Source organism: Grampus griseus, assembly GCF_964374135.1.
Source record: "Grampus griseus genome assembly, chromosome: 8".
Taxonomy (NCBI): domain Eukaryota; kingdom Metazoa; phylum Chordata; class Mammalia; order Artiodactyla; family Delphinidae; genus Grampus; species Grampus griseus.
Genome location: NC_139002.1, coordinates 33,712,446 through 33,736,036, shown reverse-complemented (window position 1 = coordinate 33,736,036; position 23,591 = coordinate 33,712,446). Strand labels below are relative to the sequence as shown.

Sequence of the window (23,591 nt, the reverse complement as noted above, 5' to 3'; positions counted from 1 at the left end):
GAAGACACAGTAGTGAAAATCACCCAAGTTGAAAAAAGAAAAAAAAAATTTTTTAAAAAATAGGACATGGGCTTCCCTGGTGGCGCAGTGGTTGAGAGTCCACGTGCCGATGAAGGGGACACGGGTTTGTGCCCTGGTCCAGGAAGATCCCACATGCCGTGGAGTGGCTGGGCCCATGAGCCATGGTCACTGAGCCTGCACGTCTGGAGCCTGTGCTCCACAATGGAAGAGGCCACAGCAGTGAGAAGCCCGCATACTGCAAAAAAAAAAAAAAAAAAGGACAGTTTAAGAGACCACTGGGACAACATCTAATGTAATAGCATTCATGTTATAGAGGTCCCAGAAGAAGGGTCAGAGAAATCATTTGAAGAAATAATAGCTGAAAACTTCCCTAACCTCATAATGGAAACAAACATCAGGTTCCTGGAAGCACTCAGTGTACCAAACAAGATCAACCCATAGAAGCCCACACCAAGACATACCATAATTAAATGTCAACATCAAAGATAAAAGGATATTTTTTAAAATCAGCAAGAGAAAAACAAGTTACAAGAGAACTTCCATAGAAAAATCAGCTGAATTTTTAGCATAAACATTGCAGGCCAGAAGGAAGTGGCATGATATATTCAAAGTGATGAAAGGAAAAAACCTACAAACAAGAATACTCTACCCAGAAAAGCTATCACTCAGATGTGAAGAGATTTACAGACAAGCAAAGGCAAACAAACATACAATAAAGTGAAACATACAATAAAAGTGATAGATCAACCATTTATAAAGCTAGTAGGAAGGTTAAAGACAAAAGTAGTAAAAGCATCTATATCCACAACAAGTTGTTAAGGGATACACAAAGCAAAAGTTGTAAAATGATGTGAAAAATATTAAACTTTGGGGGGAGTAAAAATGCAGCCTTATTAGAATGCATTCAAATTTAAGAGATCATCAACTTAAATAATTATATATATATATAGTTATATAGTTATACATGAACCTCATGGTAACCACAAACCAAAAATTTACAAGAGATATGAGATACACACAAAAGAGGGACAGGAATTCAAACATAAAACTAAAGATAGTCATCAAACCACAAGGGAAGAGAGCAAAAGGAGAAGTGAACAAAAATGAACTGTGGAAACTACCACAAAACAGTTAACAAAATAGCAATAAGTACATACTTATCAATAATTACTTTAAATTTAAATAGACTAAATGCTCCAATCAAAAGAAATACAGTGGCTGAATGGATGAAAAAAAAGAGCCATATATGCAATGACAAGAGACTCACATCAACTCTAAGGAAACAAATTGGAAGTGAGGGGCTGGAAAAAGATATTCCATGCAAATTGAAACAAAGAGAAAGCTGTAGTAGCAATATTTATATTAGACAATATAGACTTTAAAACAAAAACTGTAACAAGAGACAAAGAAAGATATTACATAAAGCTAAAGAGATCAATCCAAAAAGAAAATATAACAATTGTAAATATATATGCACCCAACCTAGGAACACATATACATAAAGCATATATTAACAAACATAAAGAAAAAATTGGCAGTAACACAATAATAGTGGAGAATTTAAGATCTTGCTTACCTCAATGAACAGATCATCCAGGCAGGAAAACCAATAAGGAAACACTGCCCTTAAATGACACATTAGACCAGATAGATTAACAGATATCTACAGAATATTCCATCCAAAAACAGCAGAATACACATTCTTCTCAAGTGCACATGAAATATTCTCCAGGATAGACCACATGCTAGACCACAAAACAAGTCTCAGTAAATTCATGAAGAATGAAACCATACTGAGCACTTATCCAAATGCAATGATTAAAGACTAGAAATCAACTACAAGGAAAAAAAACTACAAAAAACACAAACACATGGAGGCTAAACAGTATACTACTAAACAACCAATGGTGGGGGATTTCTCTGGTGGTCCAGTGGTTAAAACTCTGTGCTTCCACAGCAGGGGGTATGGGTTCAATCCCTGGTTGGGGAACTAAGATCCTGCAGGCTACACAGCCTAAATAAATAAATAAATAAAATAAATTTAAAAAAATAAAGAAAGCATTGTTCTGCTAAGGTATATTATTTGGAAAAATGAATAATAACTAACGTTAAGAAATGAAAGACTCCTTATAAAAAAAATCAATGGGTCACTGAAGAAATCAAAGAGGAAATCAAAAAAATTCCTGGTGACATATGAAAATTAAAACATCTTAACATCTATGGGATGCTGCAAAAGCAGTTCTAAAGTTTTAGAAATACAAGTCTACCTCAGGAAACCAGAAAAATCTCAAGGAAACAACCTACCCCTACCCCTAAAGGAACTAGTAAAGGAACAAATAAAACCCAAAGTTAGTGGAAGATATGAAATAATAAATTTCAGAGCAGAAATAAGTGAAATAGAGACTAAATAAAACAATAGGAAACAAAAACCAATAAAACTAGGAGCTGTTTCTTTGAAAGTATAAACAAAATTGATAAACCTTTAGTCAGACTCATCAAGAAAAAGAGAGCCCATATCAATAAAATCAAGAATGAAAGAGAAGTTACAACAGTTACATAAATAATAATAATAATAATCTCTTATAAAGGATCGTAAGAGATTACTATGAAAAATTATTTGCCAATAAATTGACAATCTAGAAGAAATAGATAAATTTCTAGAAACTTATAATCTCCCAAGACTGAATCAGAAAGAAATGGAAAATAAAACAGATCAGTTACTAGTATTGAAAATGAATCAGTAATAAAAAAAATAAAAGCCAACAAAAAGAAGTACAGGACCAGATGACTTCAAAGGGTATTTCTACTAAACATTTAAAGAAGAGTTAGTACCTATTCTTCTCAAACTATCCAAAAAAATTGAAGCGGAAGGAACATTTCTAAACTCTTTCTATGAGGCCAACATCACCCTGATAACAAAACTAGATAAAGACAACACAAAAAATAAAAATATATGCCAATATCACTGATGAACATGGATTCAAAACTCCTCAACAAAATGTTAACAAACTGAATTCAACAATGCATAAAAAAGATCATACAACAAGGTTAAGTGGGATTTATACCAGGAATGCAAAGATGATTCAATATTCCTAAATCAATCAGTGTGATATACCACATTAAATAATTGAAGAATAAAAATCATATACATATCAAAGTAGATACAGAAAAGCTTTTGAAAAAAATCAACATCCATTTATGATAAAAATTCTCAACAAAGTGGGTATAGAGGAAATATGCTTCAACATAGTAAAGGTCATAAATGACAAGCCCATAACTAACATCATATTGAATGGTGAAAAGCTGAAAGCATTTCCTCTAAGATCAGGAACAAAACAAGTATGCCCACTTTTACTACCTTTATGGAAGTCCTAGCCATAACAATCAGACAAGAAAACATAAATAGAAGGAATCCAAATTGGAAAGGAGAAGTAAAACTCACTGTTTTCAGATGAAATAATACTATACATAGAAAATGATATAATGAAAGAATTAATATTGTTAAAATGACCAAACCATCTAAGGCAATCTAAATATTCAATGCAATTTCTATCAAAATACCAATGGCAATTTTCACGGAACTAGAACAAATAATTCTAAAATTTGTATGGAAACACAAAACACCCCAAATAGCCAAAAAAATCAAGAAAGAAAGAAAAAGCTGGAGGTATCATTCTCCCTCATTTCAAACTGTACTACAAAGCTACAGTAATCAAAATAGTATGGGAAATGAGAGCCCAGAAATAAACCCACACACATATGGTTAATTAATCTATGGCAAAGGATGCAAGAATATAAAATGAGGAGAAGAAAGACTTTTCAGTAAATAATGCTGGGAAAACTGGATAGCTACATGCAAAAGAATCAGATTGGACTACCTTCTCACACCATATACAAAAATAACTCAAAATGGATTAAAGACTTAAATGTAAGACCTGAAACCATAAAATTCCTAGAAGAAAACATAGTACACTGTTCGACATCAGTCTTAATATTTATTTTGGATCTGTCTCCTCAGACGAGGGCACTAAAAGCAAAAATCAACAAATGGGACTACATCAAACTAAAAATTTTTAGCATAACAAAGGAAACTATCAACAAAACAAAAAGGTAGACTACTGAAATATTTGAAGATATTTGCAAATCATACATCTAATAAGGGGTTAATATCCAAAATATACAAAGAACACATACAACTCAACATCAAATAAAAAAATCAAACAACCTGATTAAAAAATTGGCAGATGACCTAAATAGACATTTTTCCAAAGAAAACATAGAGATGGCCAACAGACACATGAAAAGGCACTCAACATCACTAAGCATCAGACAAATGCAAGTCAAAACTACAATGAGATATTACCTCACACCTGTGAAAATGGTTCTTAGCAAAAAAGCAACAAATAACAAATGTTGGTGAGCATATGGAGAAAAGGAAACTCCTGTGCATTCTTAGTAGGAATGTAAGTTGGTATATCCACTATGGAAAACAGTAATAGCTTCCTCAAAAAAATTAAAAATAGGATTACTAAAATCTGGTGCTTGCTGTTGTATTGCCAGATGCAGAAATGCAGCAGAACACTGATGCTCCCTCCACAAGCTCTTGTCATCGACCAAGCTCTTGATTTTTAAAATCTGGACTTAGCCAAGTATATTTGGCCACGTTAAAAATAGTATCTTTGTTATTAAAATTTTGATTGCATAATTTTAAAAAAGAGAATTACTATAAAATCCAGCAATCCCACTTCAGGGTATTTATCTAAACAAAACAAAAACACTAGTTCAGAAAGATGTATGCACTCCAATGTTCATTGCAGCATTATTTATAATAGCCAGGATATGGAAGCCACCTAAGTGTTCATTGATAGATGGATAAAGAATATGTGGTAAATATATAAACAGTGGAATATTACTCAGCTATAATAATAATGAAATCTTGCCTTTTGACATAATGTGTATGGATTTAGAGGGTCTTATGCTAATGAAGCATCAGAGAAAAACAAAGGCAAACTATGGAATGGGAGAGAATATTGCAAACCATGTATCTGATAAGTAGTTTCCAAAACTCCTACAACTTCATAAGGAAGAAAAAAACTCATACAAAAAATAAGCAAAGGACTTGAATAGACATGTTTCCAAGGAGGACATATTAATGGTCAACAGGTATATGAAAAGATGCTCAACATCATTAACATCATTAATTATCCTGAAAATATAAATCAAAACTACAATGAGATATCATCTCACACCTGGTAGGATAGCTATTACAGAAAATAATGTGTTGACAAAATTGTAGAGAAATTGCAACTCTTGTACTCTTTTTGTGGGAATGTAAAATGGTGCCACAGCTATGGAAAACAGTAAGAAAAGTCCTCAAAAAAACTGAAGTACCAAATGATCCTGCAATCCCACTTATGGGTACGTATACAAAATAATTCAAATAAGGATCTCAAAGAACTATCTGCACTCCCATGTTTATTGCTGCATTATTCACAATAGCTGAGATATGGAAACAACCCATGTACACTGACAGAGGAATAAAGAGAAAGGTGACATATATACATATAAAAAAAAAAAAAACAAATACCACATGATCTCATATATGGAATTCAAAAAACAAAAAAAGAAAGAAAACAAAATGAAAACAGACTCTTAGATACAGAGAACAGACAGACATCGCCAGAAAGTTGGCATTGGGGGATGTGAAATAGGTGAAGGAGATTAAGAGGTACAAATCTCTAGTTATAAATAAATAAGTTACAGGCATGTAATATACAGCCTAAGAATATGGTCAGTAATATTGTAATATATTTGTTTAGGGACAGATGGTTACTAGACATAATGTGGCAATCATTTCATAATGTATGCAATGTCAAATCATTCTGTAGTGCACGTGAAACTAACATAGATTGTGCATCAAGTGAATTTCCAAAAATTAACATAAATTTAAAAAAAATTTAAAAATCACAACCTGCCTGCTATGGACTGACTTGTGTCTCCCCAAAATTAATATGTTGAAATCTTAACCACTGTATGACTGTATTTGGGGGAGACGCCTTTAAAGAGATCAGACAGCAATTAGATATAAAAGACTGGAGTTTAAGAGTGAGGTTTAGAATAAAGATATAAATTAGGAAATTATTGGCATATAAATTTCATTTAATACCATAAAACTGCATGCCATCTCCAAGGATATAAGCATAAAATAAAGAAGAAAGGAGTATGAAAACTAAGCCCTCAAGTATCGAATAGAAAGAAGTTGTGGAAAAGGAGCCATCCAAAGGATACAGAGGGGAAGCAACCATTTGTTAAAAAAAAAAAAAAAAAAAGAATGTGATAGCCTGACAGAAAAAAAGAGTAAAATCTATCAAGAAAGAGAAAGTAGTCAGCTGGGTCAAATGCTGCTGACTTGGAAAGTATGATGAGGAATGAGAATTGATCATTGATTTAAGCAACATAGAAGTAATTCGTGATCTTGACACTAGAAGTTCTAGTAAAATAGTAAGGACTAAAGTCTCACAAGAATTGGTTTAAGAGAAAATGGAGAAAAGTTACTGCAGACAACTCTTTTAAGAAGTTTTGCTGCAAAGGGAAGTGGAGAAATCAAAACACTTTGAAGTCAGAGATGTCATAATTTGCTTATGAGTTGGAGTGGTGCAGGGGAAAAAGAAAGAAATCCAGGATGAACCCCAAATTTTGGATACAGAAATTGTCATTCACTGAGTAAGGAATACTGCAGAAGTAGGTGGGGGAAATTAAGGTTAAGAATCCCATCTAAATAGAAATGTTTAATAGGTCATAGGACATGTGAATTTGGAGTCTAGGGAGGAAGTTCATGGCTGAAAATATTGGCGTCATCAGCATACAGAAGGTATGTAAAATCATGAGACTAGATAAGATCACCATGGAGTTAAAAAAAAAATGGGAGTTAGTAGATCTGTGGTGCACCTGGAAGAAGAAAAGAAACTAGCAATGGAGACTGATAAGGCATAATCAGAAGGGAGAAAAACAGAAGTTTTGAAAAGTATTTCAAAGAGAAGAGCATGATCAACTGTGTAATAGCATGATGTTAGAACAAACAGTCTAAGGAACAGAGACCCAACCATACGGTTTTAGCAATAGAGACCATTGGTGATCTTTACAGGAGCAGTTATAGTGGAATGCTGGAGGTTAAGAGCTTGATTGGAGTGGGTTCAAGAGTGAATAGAAAGAGAATAATTGGAGATAGCAAATAAGGCACAAATAACTCTCGAGAAGTTTTGCTATAAAAGAAACATAGAGACTGAGTGAAGGCTGGAAGGAGAGAAAATTTTGAGACAATTTTGTTTTGATTTGTTTTTAAGTGGGAAAAATACCTGCATGCTTGCTTTAGAGACATTTGTGGGGGAGGTGGGGAGGAGAGAGACACAACTGAGATGGACTGACCTCTTCTTTACAATATCTTAAGAGGGCCACCCCTTGAGAGGCATAAAGTTGCCTTAGAGTGGATTCATGTTTCTACTGTAGTTAAAAGTTGTAAGAATGTTCAGAAAGAAGAATGAGTATATGGCAATTTTGCTAATGACGGATTATGAATTCCAAAGGCCCTAATAAAAGGATTTTAAACAGTAGGGAAGGATGACAACTGAGACAGAAAGAGGAAATGTGCAGAGTTCTATGGGGATTAGAATAAAACGGATGAGGCACGACCTATCTGTCTGGAGTTGCTTGAAATGACTGACATAAACAGAAGTCAATGAAACAGTAAGTCCTGAGGGACCCAAGGCAAGTATTGGTGAAACAGTGTATGTTGGGGTCTAGGGAGAGCTGAGTGCCTTGGTATCTCTTCTTCCCACCTTTATGTTTGGCATACACAGCTCAGTATTCTACCAACAGTGGCCTTTATCCCCTACCTCTTAGACTCCAAGCATGTTGCTCATTTGCCAGTGCAGCAAAAGGGGACAGACTTTTTTCATGTCTTCATTTTACTGCTTTAAAAAGTCAGCTCTGTAGGGCTGTGAGATTTGTCAGGCATCCTACACTGCCTATGCATTGATCATTCACCTTTCAGGGAGCTAATTATCTGGTAATATTCTACTGTTACATTTCAAAAGAGATTTTTATGGGAAATCCAAGATGCATTTAATTACACCTTGTCACAGTAAAAGTCCATCAAGTCATCAGATCAAGAGTTCCCCCCTGCCACTGCCCTGCCATGTTTAAAAAGAAATCCAGGGCTGATATAAACCCAGAGAATGATTGAACTTCATAAGGGAGGTTTTCTACTTTCCCCCTTTTCACCTCTATAACAAATGTTCTTCCAGAAATATTTCCTACACAGCAGAGATGAGTGAACAAGAAAAGCAGTCAAATAGAGCATAAATGCTATGTAAAAAATACTTTACTATGTGGTAATTATATTGACACACAATTTTATATTTTAATAAAATCTAAATGTAGTGCAAAAACCACTCCAAGGAGAGTTCAGAGCTTCCACTTTGAAACCACAAATTGGAGTTTTTAAATTAGAGAAATATATTCTTACTCTGCTGCTTGGAACTGCCAAGTGGCTAAGCATGTTTGCCAGAACTGTGAGGAGAAAACTGCTCAAGAAATTTCTCTAGAAATATGAGAACTATTTGCTTAAATTAGAGCACTAGTTGGTGTCTTATCTGAGGCTGAGGGGTTGACAAAATGATCATGGCAAGTTATGTTATGTCAATCTATGTGCAAATATGAGATGAAAGAATTCTAACTACAACAAACTAACGTGCAAGTGCTTACTTCTGAAGATTGATTTTCATTTTACTAATGAGATGGGAGGTGACACATGACCATGTGTTATAAGGATGTACGCAGCAGCCTGCCAATTATGTCAGTGCCTGTGATATCTTTGATCGCGATCTATAAGCATTTCCAGTTCACTTAATGGCATGAAATCTACTTCCTCTCCACAGTCCCAGAAATCATAACAGGGGACATGGAATCAGCCATGGCAGTGGACCTGAACCCCTGGGTGGAATATGAATTCAGAGTGGTAGCCACCAATCCAATTGGGACTGGAGATCCAAGCACCCCATCTCGAATGATCCGCACAAATGAAGCAGGTGAGAATATTGGGGAGTCAGCATTCTATTTGGTATGTCCCTAATCACTTTTAAAGCAAGCTGAATTAACCATTAATGCTTGCTTTAGTATAATTTTTCCTGATTCATTTACCTAGACATCATAAAATATATTCCTTCAAAATAATTCTTTCATTTTATCTGTTTTCAGAACATTCTTTCCTTGTTTCTACAAGTACAGGTCTAGGTGCTTCAATTTCCTCCCAAACCTTGCCTGCATCAAGTTACCATGAAACTGAAGCAGTTAGTTTCTTCTTCTAATTATATACTCATTCAATACAGCAGACCTATAAAATTCAGAATAGATTAGCTCACCCTCTTTTTCACCAGTGATAAGTTACCTCTAATTATAGGGTACTTCCTTAAACTCTTTATGTTGCCCTTCACCGTCTGAGCTGGTATAAATTACACTTGGTAAAGACAAACATAGTCTTAACTTGACCTACTGCCATCTTGATGTCTATGTGTAAAATAACTGCTTCCTAACTTAGAAAAAAAACCAGTATTCTTTCGGCCTTTTAGAATGAAGTATCTCTGATAGAATCTTTCTAAAGACCACACAAGGAAAATTAACAGCTTTATTTAAAAACAAATGTTAAGATAACTTGTCCATCATCTGGAAGAAGCAGAATAAAGAAAAATTGTTAGTAGAGTTTTGATTACTTTGGACAAAGTCTTATTGAGATTTATCTGTATGTCCCTAAAAAATTGTATATAAAAAGTATTTAGTAAGGCACTAGCTTAGGCAAACACAAATATCAATAATGTTGATAAGAAAGATTAAAACAACAGAGAAATGAAGAGGGGGATCGATTACAGATACGAGAAGGAGAAATACAAATTAATGTCTTTACACTCAATGGTAACATGAATCTCAATAATCATTACAACGTAAATACACTAAGGATGAGAATTTTGTCTTATTTGTTCACTGTTTTATCTTCAATACCTAGAACAATATCTGGCACTGGTACTCCATATGTCTTTGTTGAAAGATTAAAAAGGAATATTCCTTTTCTTTCCTTTATATGCTGCTATCCACATCAGGACCCAGGTCAGAGACACATGTACATAGAAGTTTAAGAATGAACTGTGTATTGTACACTTTGTATCATAGTTATAGAATTGGACCAAAAATGTGATTTGTGACTTCTTAGAAATCGAACAAAGCTTATAATAATTAAAATAAATTATCAAAAGAGTTGGTTCTTTCTCTAAAACACACTCAGTCTGGTTCTTAAAAAGAGAAAGAAAGAAAAGAAAAGAATCCCAAATGATCAACTTATTGCATAAAATGTGAATAATCATTAAAAAGATGTTCAAATTCTTTTCATATAAAAATTAAGCAACCAAGAAAAGAAAAACTAGTCTAAATATGTTGGAAAAGATTCATTCACAGAAAAATCCAACTTTTCTGCTTTTGTGATTTGCCTATCACAAGTTGTTTTTTTTCTGCTACTTTTTCAATAGTGTGAATTTTTAATTGAACATTAATTGCTAGGTTGGATTTCCATGCATTCGTGAAATCAGCCATGCTTTCATTGTGTACAGGTGTTCATTAATTAAGGGCATAACAGGTTAGTTGTTCCTCATTTTATGTACTCACTGTGCAGATATTGAAATGACTGCCAATATTAGTACTTAGGCTCACATATTTTCTAAAAAGCACTGCCTTAATTTGCATATTGTTAATTGTGTTTAAACAAAGGCAAAGATTACTGCCTAATTCAGATGTTCTCTATAAATATTCATTTCAAAATAAATAATCCGTTTGGGGTGAATAATCATTTTAGACTTTCTGTAGTACAAATCTCTTTGTGCTATTAAAAATAACAACACTTTCACTTTTCAAGTTAAATCGTATTCAGATAATGCATTTTAAAAGATTTGTCCCTTGTCTATTTCTGAAGCTACTTCAATCATATAGCGCCTGTCTCTCCATTTTATCATGAGTTCTATACACATGACATACTCTAGTCCATTAAAATCTTATGGAAGAGAAGAGAAATAGCATGAAAAATACATGAAATACTCTTTTTTGAAAGTGAGTTGAGGAAGGCTGTACTGCATACTTTATGCTTCTTGTGCTTTGGTACCACACAGGGTTAAAGCTGCTAATGGTGTTGAACCAAGGGTTGAGTTTTGTGCCTGTTTTGTCAGGCAGCACAGATTAAAAGGGACACTAACATCCTGAGACATCCTCTCAAGTGATGCACTCTGCCTCTATTAAGTACATGTCCTGCATTTTAAAAGATGATGCTGTTCTAATGGGCCAAGTAATCTTTGAAAACCAATGGAGCTGCCTGGAAGAGAAAAGGTCTCACACTCGGGATATTGAATCAAAAGTTTTATGTCCCTTTAAAATTCTCCTCTTTACTAGAATATTCTAAATCCCAAAGCAGTTTTAGTAAAGCATTTTTACCTTAGATTGTTTCTTGCCCACACACCAAAAATGGTTAATTTTTCTTTGCAATATACTGTAGGGTATATTTTGAATTTTACGGTCATCAAAATACTCTTCATAAGCAATAAATATAAGATAAATTGGTTTAGTCAACTTATTATTTTTAGGATGTCAAAATCGTGATACAAATACAGATTTCCCCAGCTATCTAAAAGGAAAGCATTCCTAAGAAAACTTGTAAGCCAAAATGGCATAAAGTGAAGAACCAATTTTCATTTTTCATCTTTTTTATAAAAGTGAAAATCTATTCAGATTTTTTTCAGTTTGTGAAAATAGGTACTAATGTAGGTCTTTTGTAAAAAACAAAGTGGTATAAAGCAAACTTTTGAAAAGCAAGGGATACCTGTATATGTTTGCACTTTAATGTATGTTTATATTTATTTATTTATAGTTCAATTTTCTTACAAGTTTTAGTGAGTTTGTTAGCTACAGAGAGAGAGAGAAAGAAATTTGCAAATGTGGAAATGTGTTACTATCTTCAAACCAGTATATAAGTTTGTGTTGAATACTGGGAATGCTTTCTCTACCATTTAAAAAGATGACACTCAAGAGAGAAAAATCACATTTTAGGAAATGAATTTTGAAATAAACACTCTGGTAGAAATAATAAAATATGTAAATATGAATTTAGCAAGAAAAATTCTCTCATTTAATTAATTCTCTCATTTAACTGAACTTTAATATTCTGTGTTACATATTTATAACACTAACTGATGAAAGATAAATGAAAAGGAGAGAAGATACCATTAACTATGTAATCTATAGTTTAGAAAGGTTTGGTCTTCTCTGTTCTATAAAATTTCTATTATTATTAAAGCTCTTGGTTTAAATCTCAATACCTGCAGTTTTTTATTCCAAATTATGATGAACTGATAGAGAGAGATAAAAGAAGGTGCTACCTAATACCTGTAATTAAGAGTTTGAGGTTCAGAGTTATGCAGGTCTGGATTAATGTTCCTCTCTGCCACTTACTAGCAATAAACATAGGTAAGCGATATGCATTGTTCAAGGCTCAATTTTTTCACTTGTAAAATGGAGATCATATAGCAACCTACTCCTTTGGATTATTGTGTTAAATAAGATAATGAAGGTAAAGAGTTTGGCACATGGTAAGTGCTTAACATTAGCCATTTATTATTATTATTATCATGAATTTAAATGAGTTATTACTTTATTAAATATAAATTTAAACGAAAGTAATTATGCATGTTGCTATTTTCGTATAGAGGAAACATTTTCAGGTTAAATATATGTTTGTCAACATAGTAAGAGCCATTCAGTCTCTTGGCTTGCAGTTGCCTCCAAGACACTGTCCTGTTGAGAAGTCTCCACAGCAGACTGTGTGTCATCCATCCTGGCCCCTCAACCCACCTGAATGGTTGGGGAGTCAAGAGAGCCCTTCAGAGTGTGGTGCACAGTACAGAGCACCATGTTCCCCTCTACATCCCCCTTCTCCACCTCCATGTCTGGGCTCTCCATGCTGCTTTTCTTGTCTAGCCACCCTCATCCATAAGTGGATCATATTGTCACAACACGTAGCCATTTTCTTTGGTTCTTATAACATAGATAACACAAAAGGAGCAGAGAAGAAGAAGTGTCAAATGAAAGACTTTGCTTAAACACATTGTTGCATATTCAATAACTTTCTAATTTCTTAGTGCATTGTAGTCTGTCCTGTCATTCCCTTTGGACTTTGAAATGGAAAATGTCACATATTTTTTGCTACACAAGGAAAAACTTTTCTACATTTAAGAGATTAATGGTCAACCAGATAAATATGACTATCAGGTAAACAATCAGATGAAAATCTTTCCTAGCCTTAGCACTTTCTGTACTATATTATGTTACAGTTAGGTAACTGGTTTACTGAGCAGACTGAAATACATAGAGTTTAAACATAAGAGTTTAATTCTTCTCCCACCATTGTTCTCCAATATGTTCCATCTCATCTCTGGCTTCAGCCTCAACTATATCCAAGGCTCTTTTAGGTACTAGGACAGTCTCATTTTCAACTATTAAAAAATTCTATACTGGGGAGGAGCTTCAAGATGACGGAAGAGTAAGACGTGGAGATCACCTTCCTCTACACAAATACATCAGAAATACATCTACATGTGGAACAGCTCCTACAGAACACCTACTGAACGCTGGCAGAAGACCTCAGACTTCCCAAAAGGCAAGAAACTCCCCATGTACCTGAGTAGGGCAAAAGAAAAAAGAAAACACAGGGACAAAAGAATAGGGACAGGACCTGCACCAGTGGGAGGGAGCTGTGAAGGAGGAAAGGTTTCCACACACTAGGAAGCCCCCCCGGGCGGAGACTGCAGGTGGCTGAGGGGGGAAGCTTCGGAGCCACGGAGGAGAGCGCAGCAACAAGGGGGGTGGAGGGCGGAGCGGAGACATTCCCGCACAGAGGATCGGTGCCGACCGGCAATCACCAGCCCGAGAAGCTTGTCTGCTCATCCGCCGGGGCGGGCAGGGCTGGGAACTGAGGCTCAGGCTTCGGTCGGATCGCAGGGAGAGAACTGGGGTTGGCTGCATGAACACAGCCTGAAGGGGTTAGTGCGCCATAGCCAGCCGGGAGGGAGTCCGGGAAAAAGTCTGGACCTGCCAAAGAGACAAGAGACTTTTTCTTCCCTCTTTGTTTCCTGGTGCCCGAGGAGAGGAGATTAAGAGCGCCGCTTAAAGGAGCTCCAGAGACGGGCGCTGAGACTGCTGCTGCAGCCACCAAGAAGCCTGTGTGCGAGCACAGGTCACTATCCCCACCTCCCCTCCTGGGAACCTGTGCAGCCCGCCACTGCCAGGATCCCATGATGAAGGCACAACTTCCCTGGGAGAACACACACCGCACCTCAGGCTGTAGCAATGTCATACTGGCCTCTGCCGCCGCAGGCTTACCCCGCATCCGTGCCCCTCCCTCCCTCCGGCCTGAGTGAGCCAGAGTCCCCGAATGAGCTGCTACTTTAATCCCGTCCTGTCTGAGCGAAGGACAGAGGCGCCCTCAAGCGACCTACACGCAGAGGCGGGGCCAAATCCAAAGCTGAGCCCCGGGAGCTGTGCGAACAAAGAAGAGAAAGGGAAATCTCTCCCAGCAGCCTCAGGAGCAGCGGATTAAATCTTCACAATCAACTTGATGTACCTGCATCTGTGGAATATCTGAATAGACAACGAATCATCCCAAATTGAGGAGGTGGACTTTGGTGGCAAGATATATACTTTTTTTCCCTTTTTCTCTTTTTGTGAGTGTGTATGTATATGCTTCTGTGTGTGATTTTCTCTGTATAGGTTTGATTTTACCATTTGTCTTAGGGTTCTGTCTGTCCGTTTTTGGATTTTTTTTTTCTTTTCTTTTTTTTTTTTTTCTTTTTTTTTTTTTTTTTACTTTTCAAACTTTTTTCTTAATAATTATTTTTTTATTTTAATAACTTTATTTTATTTTACTTTATTTTATTTTATTTAATCATCTTTCTTTCTTTCTATTTTTTCTCCCTTTTATTCTGAGCCATGTGGAATGTGGAATGAAAGGCTCTTGGTGCTCCAGCCAGGTGTCAGGGCTGTGCCTCTGAGGTGGATGAGCCAACTTCACGACACTGGTCCACAACAGACCTCCCAGCTCCATGTAATATCAAACGGCAAAAATCTCCCAGAGATCTCCATCTCAATGCCAAGACCCAGCTTCACTCAACGACCAGCAAGCTACAGTACAGGACACCCTATGCCAAACAACTAGCAAAACAGGAACACAACCCCATCCATTAGCAGAGAGGATGCCTAAAATCATAATAAAGCCACAGACACCCCAAAAAACACCACCAGATACAGTCCTGCCAACCAGAAAGACAAGATCCAGCCTCATCCACCAGAACACAGGCACTAGTCCCCTCCACCAGGAGGCCTACACAACACACTAAACCAACCTTAGCCACTGGGGACAGATACCAGAAACAACAGGAGCTACGGACCTGCAGCCTGCGAAAAGGAGACTCCAAACACAGTAAGTTAAGCAAAATGAGAAGACAGAAAAACACACAGCAGATGAAGGAGCAAAGTAAAAACCCACCAGACCTAACAAATGAAAAGGAAATAGGCAGTCTACCTAAAATAGAATTCAGAGTAAAGATAGTAAAGATGATCCAAAATCCTGGAAATAGAATAGAGAAAATACAAGAAATTTTTAACAAGGACCTAGAAGAACTAAAGAGCAAACAAACACTGATGAACAACACAATAAATGAAATTAAAAATTCCCTAGAAGGGATCAATAGCAGAATAACTGAGGCAGAAGAATGGATAAGTGCCATGGCAGATAAAATACTGAAATAGCTACTGCAGAGCAGAATAAACAAAAAAGAATGAAAAGAACTGAGGACAGTCTCAGATACTTCTGGGACAGCATTAAACACACCAACATTCGAATTATAGGGGTCCCAGAAGAAGAAGAGATAAAGAAAGGGACTGAGAAACTATTTGAAGAGATTATAGTTGAAAACTTCCCTAATATGGGAAAGGAACTAGTTAATCAAGCCTAGGAAGCAAAGAGAGTCCCATAGAGGATAAATCCAAGGAGCAGTACTCCAAGACACATATTAATCAAACTATCAAAAATTAAATACAAAGAAAAAATATTAAAAGCAGCAAGGGAAAAACAGCAAATAACACACAAGGTAATCCCCATAAGGTTAACAGATGATCCTTCAGCAGAAACTCTGCAAGCCAGAAGGAAGTGGCAGGACATATTTAAAGTGTTGAAGGAGAAAAACCTACAACCAGGATTACTTTATCCAGCAAGGATCTCATTCAGATTTGATGCAGAAATTAAAATCTTTACAGAAAAGCAAAAGCTAAGAGAATACAGCACCACCAAACCAGCTTTACAACAAATGCTAAAGGAACTTCTTTAGGCAGGAAACACAAGACAAGAAAAAGACCTATGATAACTAATCCAAAAGAATTATGAAAACGGGAATAGGAACATACATATCGATAATTACCTTAAATGTAAATGGATTAAATGCTCCAACCAAAAGACATAAACTGGCTGAATGGATACAAAAACAAGACCCATATATATGCTGCCTACAAGAGACCCACTTCAGACCTAGGGACACATACAGACTGAAAGTGTGGGGATGGAAAAAGATATTCCATGCAAATGGAAATCAAAAGGAAGCTGAAATAGCAATTCTCATATCAGACGCAATAAACTTTAAAATAAAGAGTATTACAAGGGACAAAGAAGGACACTACATAATGGTCAAGGGATTGATCCAAGAAGATATAACAATTGTAAATATTTACGCACACAACATAGGAGCACCTCAATACATAAGGCAAATACTAACAGCCATAAAAGGGGAAATCAACAGTAACACATTCATAGTAGGGGACTTTAACACCCCACAGTCACCAATGGACAGATCATCCAAAATGAAAATAACTAAGGAAACACAAGCTTTAAATGATACATTAAACAAGATGGAATTAATTGATATTTATAGGACATTCCATCCAAAAAAAACAGAATACACTTTCTTCTGAAGTGCTCATGACACATTCTCCATGTCAGATCATATCCTGGGTCACAAATCAGCCTCGGTAAATATAAGAAAATTAAAATTGTATCAAGTATCTTTTCTGACCACAATGCTATGAGACTAGATGTCATAAAAGGAAAAAATCTGTAAAAAATACAAATACACAGAGGCTAATCAATACAATACTAAATAACCAAGGGATCACTGAAGAAATCAAAGAGGAAATCAAAAAATACCTAGAAACAAATGACAATGAAAACACTAAGACCCAAAACCTATGGGATGCAACAAAAGCAGTTCTAAGCGGGAAGTTTATAGCAATACAATCCTACCTTAAGAAACAAGAAACATCTCAAATAAACAACCTAACCATACACTTAAAGCAATTAGAGAAAGAAGAACAAAAAAAACCCAAAGTTAGCAGAAGGAAAGAAATCATAAAGATCAGATCAGAAATAAATGTAAAAGAAATGAAGGAAGTGATAGCAAAGATCAATAAAGCTAAAAGCTGGTTATTTGAGAAGATAAACAAAACTGATACACCATTAGCCAGACCCATCAAGAAAAGAAGGGGGAAGACTCAAATCAATAGAATTAGAAATGAAAAAGGAGAAGAAACAACTGACACTGCAGAAATACAAAAGAGCATGCGAGATTACTACAAGCAACTCTATGCCAATAAAATGGACAACCTGGAAAAAATGGGCAAATTCTTAGAAATGCACAACCTTCTGAGACTGAACCAGGAAGAAATAGAAAATATGAACAGACCAATCAAAAGCACTGAAATTGAAACTGTGATTACAATCTTCCAACAAACAAAAGCTCAAGACCAGATGGCTTCACAGGCGAATTCTATCGAACATTTAGAGAAGAGCTAACATCTATCCTTCTAAAACTCTTCCAAAATATAGCAGAGGGAGGAACACTTCCAAACTCATTCTACGAGGCCACAATCACCCTGATACCAAAACCAGACAAAGATATCACAAAGAAAGAAAACTACAGGCCAATATCACTGATGAACACAGATTCAAAAATCCTCAACAAAATACTAGCAAACAGAATCCAACAGCACAATAAAGGATCATACGCCATGATCAAGTGGGGTTTATCCCAGGAATGCAAGAATTCTTCAATATATGTAAATCAATCAATATGATATACTGTATTAAAAAATTGAAGGAGAAAATCCATATGATCATCTCCATCAATGCAGAGAAAGATTTCGACAAAATTCAACACCATTTATGATAAAAATCCTGCAGAAAGTAGGCATAGAGGGAACTTTTCTCAACATAATAAAGGCCATATATCATGACAAACCCATAGCCAACATCATTCTCAATAGTGAAAAACTGAAACCATTTTCTCTAAGATCAGGAATAAGACAAGGTTACTCACTCTCACCACTGTCATTCAACATAGTTTTGGAAGTTTTAACAACAGCAATCAGAGAAGAAAAAGAAATAAAAGCAATCCAAATTGGAAAAGAAGAAGTAAAGCTGTCACTGTTTGCAGATGACATGATACTATACATAGAGAATCCTAAAGATGCTACCAGGAAACTACTAGAGCTAATCAATGAATTTGGTAAAGTTGCAGCATAAAAAATTAGTGCACAGAAATCTCTGGCATTCCTATACACTAATGATGAAAAATCTGAAAGTGAAATTAAGAAAACACTCCCATTTACCATTGCAACAAAAGTAATAAAATATCTAGGAATAAACCTACGTAAGGAGAAAAAAGAGCTGTATGCAGAAAATTATAAGACAATGATGAAAGAAATTAAAGATGATACAAATAGATGGAGAGATATACCATGTTCTTGGATTGGAAGAATCAACATTGTGAAAATGACTCTACTACCCAAAGCAATCTACAGATTCAATGTAATCCCTATCAAACTACCACTGGCATTTTTCACAGAACTAGGACAAAAAATTTCACAATTTGTATGGAAACGCACAAGATCCCAAATAGCCAAAACAATCTTGAGAAAGAAAAATGGAGCAGGAGAAATCAGGCTCCCTGACTTCAGACTATACTACAAAACTGCAGTAATCAAGACAGTTTGGTACTGGCATAAAAACAGAAGTATAGATCAATGGAACTGGATAGAAAGCCCACAGATAAACCCATGCACCTATGGTCACCTTATATTTGATAAAGGTGGCAAGAATATACACTTGAGAAAAGACAGCCACTTTAATAAGTGGTGCGGGAAAAACTGCACAGGTATATGTAAAAGTATGAAATTAAGACACTCCCTAACACCATACACAAAAATAAACTCAAAATGGATTAAAGACGTAAATGTAATGCCAGACACTACCAAACTCTTAGAGGAAAACATAGGCAGAAGACCCTATGATATAAATCACAGCAAGATCCTCTTTGACCCACCTCCTAGAGAAATGGAAATAAAACCAAAAATAAACAAATAGGACCTAATGAAACTTAAAAGCTTTTGCACAGCAAAGGAAACCATAAACAAGACCAAAAGACAACCCTCAGAATGGGAGAAAATATTTACAAATAAAGCAGCTGACAAAGGATTATTCTCCAAAATTTATAAGCAGCTCATGCAGCTCAATATCAAAAAAACAAACAGCCCAATCCAAAAATGGGCAGAAGACCTAATTAGACGCTTCTCCAAAGAATATATACATCTTGCCAACAAACACATGAAAGGATGCTCTACATCATTAATCATTAGAGAAATGCAAGTCAAAAGTACAATGAGATATCATCTCACACCGGTCAGAATGGCCATCCTCAAAAAATCTACAAACCATAAATGCTGGAGAGGGTGTGGGGAAAAGGGAACACTCTTGCACTGCTGGTGGGAATGTGAATTGGTACAGCCACTATGGAGAACAGTATGGAAGTTCCTTAAAAAAATACAAATAGAACTACCATATGACCCAGCAATTCCACTACTAGGCATATACCCTGAGAAAACCATAATTCAAAAAGAGTCATGTACCAAAATGTTCATTGCAGCTCTATTTACAATAGCCAGGACATGGAAGCAACCTAAGTGTCCATCAACAGATGAATGGATAAAGAAGGTGTGGCAATATATACAATGGAATGTTACTCAGCCATAAAAAGAAAGGAAATTGTGTTATTTGTAGTGAGGTTGATGAACCTAGAGTCTGTCATACAGAGTGAAGTAAGTCAGAAAGAGAAAAACAAACACCGTATGCTATCACATATTATGGAATCTAAGGGGAAAAATAAAGAGTCATGAAGAACCTAGGGGCAAAACGGGAATAAAGGCACAGGCCTACTAGAGAATGGACTTGAGGATATGGGGAGGGGGAAGGGTAAGCTGTGACAAAGTAAGAGAGTGGCATGGACATATATACACTACCAAACGTAAGGTAGATAGCTAGTGGGAAGCAGCCGCATAGCACAGGGAGATCAGCTCGGTGCTTTGTGACCGCCTAGAAGGGTGGGAATGGGAGGGTGGGGGGGAGGGAGGTGCAAGATGGAAGAGATATGGGAACATATGTATATGTATAACTGCTTCACTTTGTTATAAAGCAGAAACTAACACACCATTGTGAAGCAATTATACTCCAATAAAGATGTTTAAAAAATTAAATAAATAAATAAATAAAATAGAGAAGAGGTTATTCTCAATATTTTCAAACTACCCTATGTATTAGCCATTCAAGTATAACTAGTGGCTTGTGTGTGTTTCTTTTATTTCTTTTTTTCTTTTTAAATACTTAGTGGTCTATTTGGAACTAGGGAGTTATGAAACTGAATATCTATATCTCATGTGTATAGCTCCAAGTAGAGCTGAAATAGTAAGTTCTAATAGGTACATTTTTTTTTCCTGCGAAGATTTGTCTTGGAATACAATAGATATGTGTAACCTTTTGATTGTTTATTGACCTCGGTGACAAAAGAGTCTGAAATAAACATCTAGTACCCAAAAAGTAACAACAACAACAAAATTCTATATTAACTTAATAAACACTTTCATCTCATATCCAGTTCCATGTTTCTGTCCCTCCATCCCAGCACAGCCTTGACTCAAGGGTTATGATTTGTCTTTTCTTTCTTCTTTCTACTTCCTCCCTGACCTTCCAACTGCTATTCTGGTCACTTCCCAGGTCAGAAAAGAAGAAAATGAAAAATGACTTCACGTGTTGTAATTTGTTGTTCTCACGTAAATGTTGAGTGCTCCAGGAGATGGCATTTGTCCACATTCTGCTTCTTTCATTCTCGGAGTACATTGGTTTCTTAAGAGACTATCCTATCTCCTAGTAGGCAGCTTCATTGGCTGTGATACCAACAGGCTTATTCAAACCTACCTTCCACAGTGTCTGCTTTGCCCATGATAATCATTTTGCATTTCTGACCTGCCAAACTCTAGAAATGCCATATGTTCTCAAGAACTATTTTGGTCTCTGCTCTAGTAGCATAGTGCAGGGCTGAGCCATCTTACATAATTCTGAAGCTCAACAGCATCCAGCCAGGATGTGAGAGGTAAGCATCTGTAATCTCCTCATCAGCTGTTTTGCTTCTCTTGTCACTTAACTTGAGGGGGAAATGATACTCCCACTTTGCTCCTAGAGAGAGCTGGGGATGGAGGGATATGCCACAGCACATCCATCTGCTAAGCTGACAACCTTCTTCCAAAACACTGCTTGAGCTAAAATTTTATATATATGGCTGGAGGGGGGTAATGGGAAAGGGTCATGAAATTGGTTTTCTCTATTTCCTAGTAGTTCTGTGGTTTTGTCTAGCCAACCTCATTTTAGCATCTGAGGTTACATGTGTCTCATCCCAAGTCCAGAAAAGACTCATTAAACTTCCTACTACAGTTTCTTTCCCTGTACATTACCTTCCTACTTCTGAAAGGATCTTGCTTTGTTCATATTTGTATATTCACAGTTCTTGTCCATGATAATTACTTAGGAAACTTCACTGAGTTCAAAAGTTATGGAAAGAACACAATAAAATACTATTATAAGATGGGGCTGAATTAATTTTCCCAGGGGCTTGTGGGTTGGCCTTGTAAATGGCATTTAATGGAGCTTTGAAGTCCAGCCCAAATGAGACTCAGGCAGAATTATTTATAGGGGGCAATTAAAAAATCTACATACTATTGTCAGGCACTGGTGTGTACAGAGAAAAGGCATAAAGCTGTGGGGTTTTTAAAGGTCTTTCTAGTCTACGCTTCTAAAAAATATATATGATATAAAAAATGTAAAGCAGTTAACTGAAATAATTGGGAAACTCTAAAAGAAAATACTATTAAATGAACATTATAACTTTCTTCAACTCAATGAGTAATTTAATTATATTAAATAAAAGAAATTGTTCTTAGTAACATTAAGAGCAGACAAAAATCATAGCAAGAAACAGACCTTTAAGACCAAATCTCAATAATTAGGAAAAAAGAAGATAATAGTATGGCTCATACAGCAGACAGTATTTTAAATCATGAAACCACTTTGGTCCAGGAAAGCCTTTTCTGCAAAATATATTCAAGAAATATATCTTCAGTTTCAGAGACACTTTGCAAACAGAGATGGTAACTTTAACAAATGCCCTTCTAAATGAAACATGGTTAATTGTTAGGCATGCCCCTTTCTGATTAATAGCAAGATGAGGGAAGAGCAGTAGAAGACTTGAGCATGAAAGACAAAAGGGTAATGAGAGGTTATTAACCCAGGAGTAAATGTGAGACACTCAAGTTAGACTTTTCCCATCTTCCTAGTCCCTATAATGCCATATACCAGTCATAAATCATGAACCATGTTTCAAGCCCTATACTAAGCCCTTGCCTTCCATTATAGCATTTAATTCTCACATCAACCCTCTAAAGCAAGCAGGCTTATCCCCATCTTACAGATGAGAAACAGAATAAGAGAGTTAAAAACTTGTACAAGGTTATCTAATAAGTAAGTGGCAGAGTTGGAATTCTAATCTTAAACCAAAGGTGATGACTCCCAAGTTATCTTCCTCCCACCCCTCCCTTCTTCCTCTTGCCTTTTTCTTTCTCTTCATTTTACCACACGTTCCAACAAATTTTGCTCAAAGATTATTATGCCTATCCTCTGCTTCTACTTCTTTGTGGAATAAAGTTCAGAGAAAATGAGTGAATGGAAACACCTTTTATTGTCTATACGTACCTCCTGTGGTACGTATAGACAATAAAATAAATAGACTATATAGACAATAAAATAAATAGACTATTGCTATTTATGAGAAGGTTCATATATCAGAGAAATCTTACATTCTCTGAAATATCCTAGCAACGAAAGTTGTAAATCAAAAATGATATATTGCCTAGGTTTTCAAATTAAAACAAGCTGAGCCAAAACTGAAAGCACAATTCCCATGGTACTGTCGAAACTGTATTATCCAGATTTCCAAAATAACAGTCTATATCAAGATCACATGTTTATAGATTCCTACTGAACTTAGTGTTTATCATAG

At 35.9% G+C, this 23,591-nt stretch overlaps 1 protein-coding gene across 3 annotated transcripts in view; it reads left to right on the top strand.

Annotated features, from left to right (window-relative positions):
• The window catches only part of CNTN5 (contactin 5), a gene marked incomplete at both ends in the record, with an annotated part of 779,158 nt that overhangs the window by 698,171 nt on the left and 57,396 nt on the right, over window positions 1–23,591 (top strand). For all 3 annotated transcript variants that reach the window (XM_082660864.1, XM_082660863.1, XM_082660862.1), the window contains one exon: window positions 8,958–9,107. In XM_082660864.1, the coding sequence (XP_082516990.1) occupies window positions 8,958–9,107 (150 nt within the window). The remainder of the gene's footprint in view (window positions 1–8,957; window positions 9,108–23,591) is intronic.